The sequence below is a fragment of the Aplysia californica genome, unplaced genomic scaffold, assembly GCF_000002075.1.
Source record: "Aplysia californica isolate F4 #8 unplaced genomic scaffold, AplCal3.0 scaffold00652, whole genome shotgun sequence".
Lineage (NCBI taxonomy): Eukaryota > Metazoa > Mollusca > Gastropoda > Aplysiida > Aplysiidae > Aplysia > Aplysia californica.
The window spans coordinates 29,458-30,584 of record NW_004797922.1 but is presented as its reverse complement, the minus strand read 5'-3'; the positions used below and the strand labels follow the sequence as shown (position 1 = coordinate 30,584).

Below are 1,127 nucleotides of genomic sequence, written 5' to 3'. Positions count from 1 at the left end.
ACAAACAAAGAACAGAAAGCAGAGAAGACAAAGATTATCAATAAACGTCTGTACTGTTTTTCTTCTTCTTGTCTCTGCTTCCACTCCTGCTGCCCCTGCTGCCCTTGCTGCCCTTGCTGCTGTTGCTGCTGCGGCTGCTGGCTCTCGAGTGTCGCCCTTCTTTCTCTGCTGCTGATGATGGTGTCGTTGTCATGGCGATAGCAGCAACAACAGCAACAACACAGAAATACAGTTATGCTTATATGAAAAACTATGTTTAAAATTCAAAAAGATATAAATATGCTTGAATAAAGAAATATTTCAAAAATTGAAAGAAAAATAAACAAATAAAGGTCAGGGTGTCCTAAGAAAAGACCAATTTAAAGGGCAACAACTCTGGCAGCTTTGGAACAGTTTCAATAAGACTTGAAAAATATACAATCAAAGCTGTAGGCGGTCAGTTTTGTCAATATGAGGAAAATCAGTCACCACCTTTCCTGGATTTATTCAGAAATTCCAATTTTTTACATTAAAAAATATGTACATTTAATTTATTCTTCAATTCACAAATACACCTAAAGGTTTGATTTCAAGAAGTTGAAAAGTTTTGCTTTTCACTCAAATTTTAATGATAAAAAAAAACGTGGATAAATCTCGATGGTTCTTCATAATATCAACAGTAGCGTCCCCTTAGTTAAATTGTACTATTCGTTCCAACCATAGAGTTATCTCCCATTGTGTACATCTAAGGTTCCAACTTTCTTCTAAATCGCTCCAAAGATAACTGAGTTATTGCCCTTTACATAGGTCCATTATTTCTACTTTTTTTTTTTTTTTTTTTTTAAAGAAACCAGGTACTAAGCTTAGTACTAAAAAAAACTATGCAGAAATAAAGTGTTATTACGACAGAAGTAAATAGTACCTGAGCTACAAGGCGAAGAAGCACATCTACGAACGATAAATATAACGCCTTTTTCTTTGGTATATATAAAGCTTCTAATAGATAATCTAATAAAACAAAATGGAAGAAAAATTATTTTTTAACAAGAGCAAAACAGAAAAACGTGGACAACCATAGCTTCCAAACACCAGTGGAGGTGTATTGAACTATCTTATTATGCACGATCTTTGACACTTTTTTAATTGGC

At 33.9% G+C, this 1,127-nt stretch overlaps 1 protein-coding gene across 1 annotated transcript in view; it reads right to left on the bottom strand.

Annotated features, from left to right (window-relative positions):
* The window catches only part of LOC101861842, a 9,812-nt gene extending 9,619 nt beyond the window's left edge, over window positions 1-193 (bottom strand). The window contains exon 1 of the mRNA XM_005108027.3: window positions 55-193. Coding sequence (XP_005108084.2) covers window positions 55-193 — 139 coding nt within the window. The remainder of the gene's footprint in view (window positions 1-54) is intronic.
* Window positions 194-1,127: the final 934 nt, after the last annotated feature.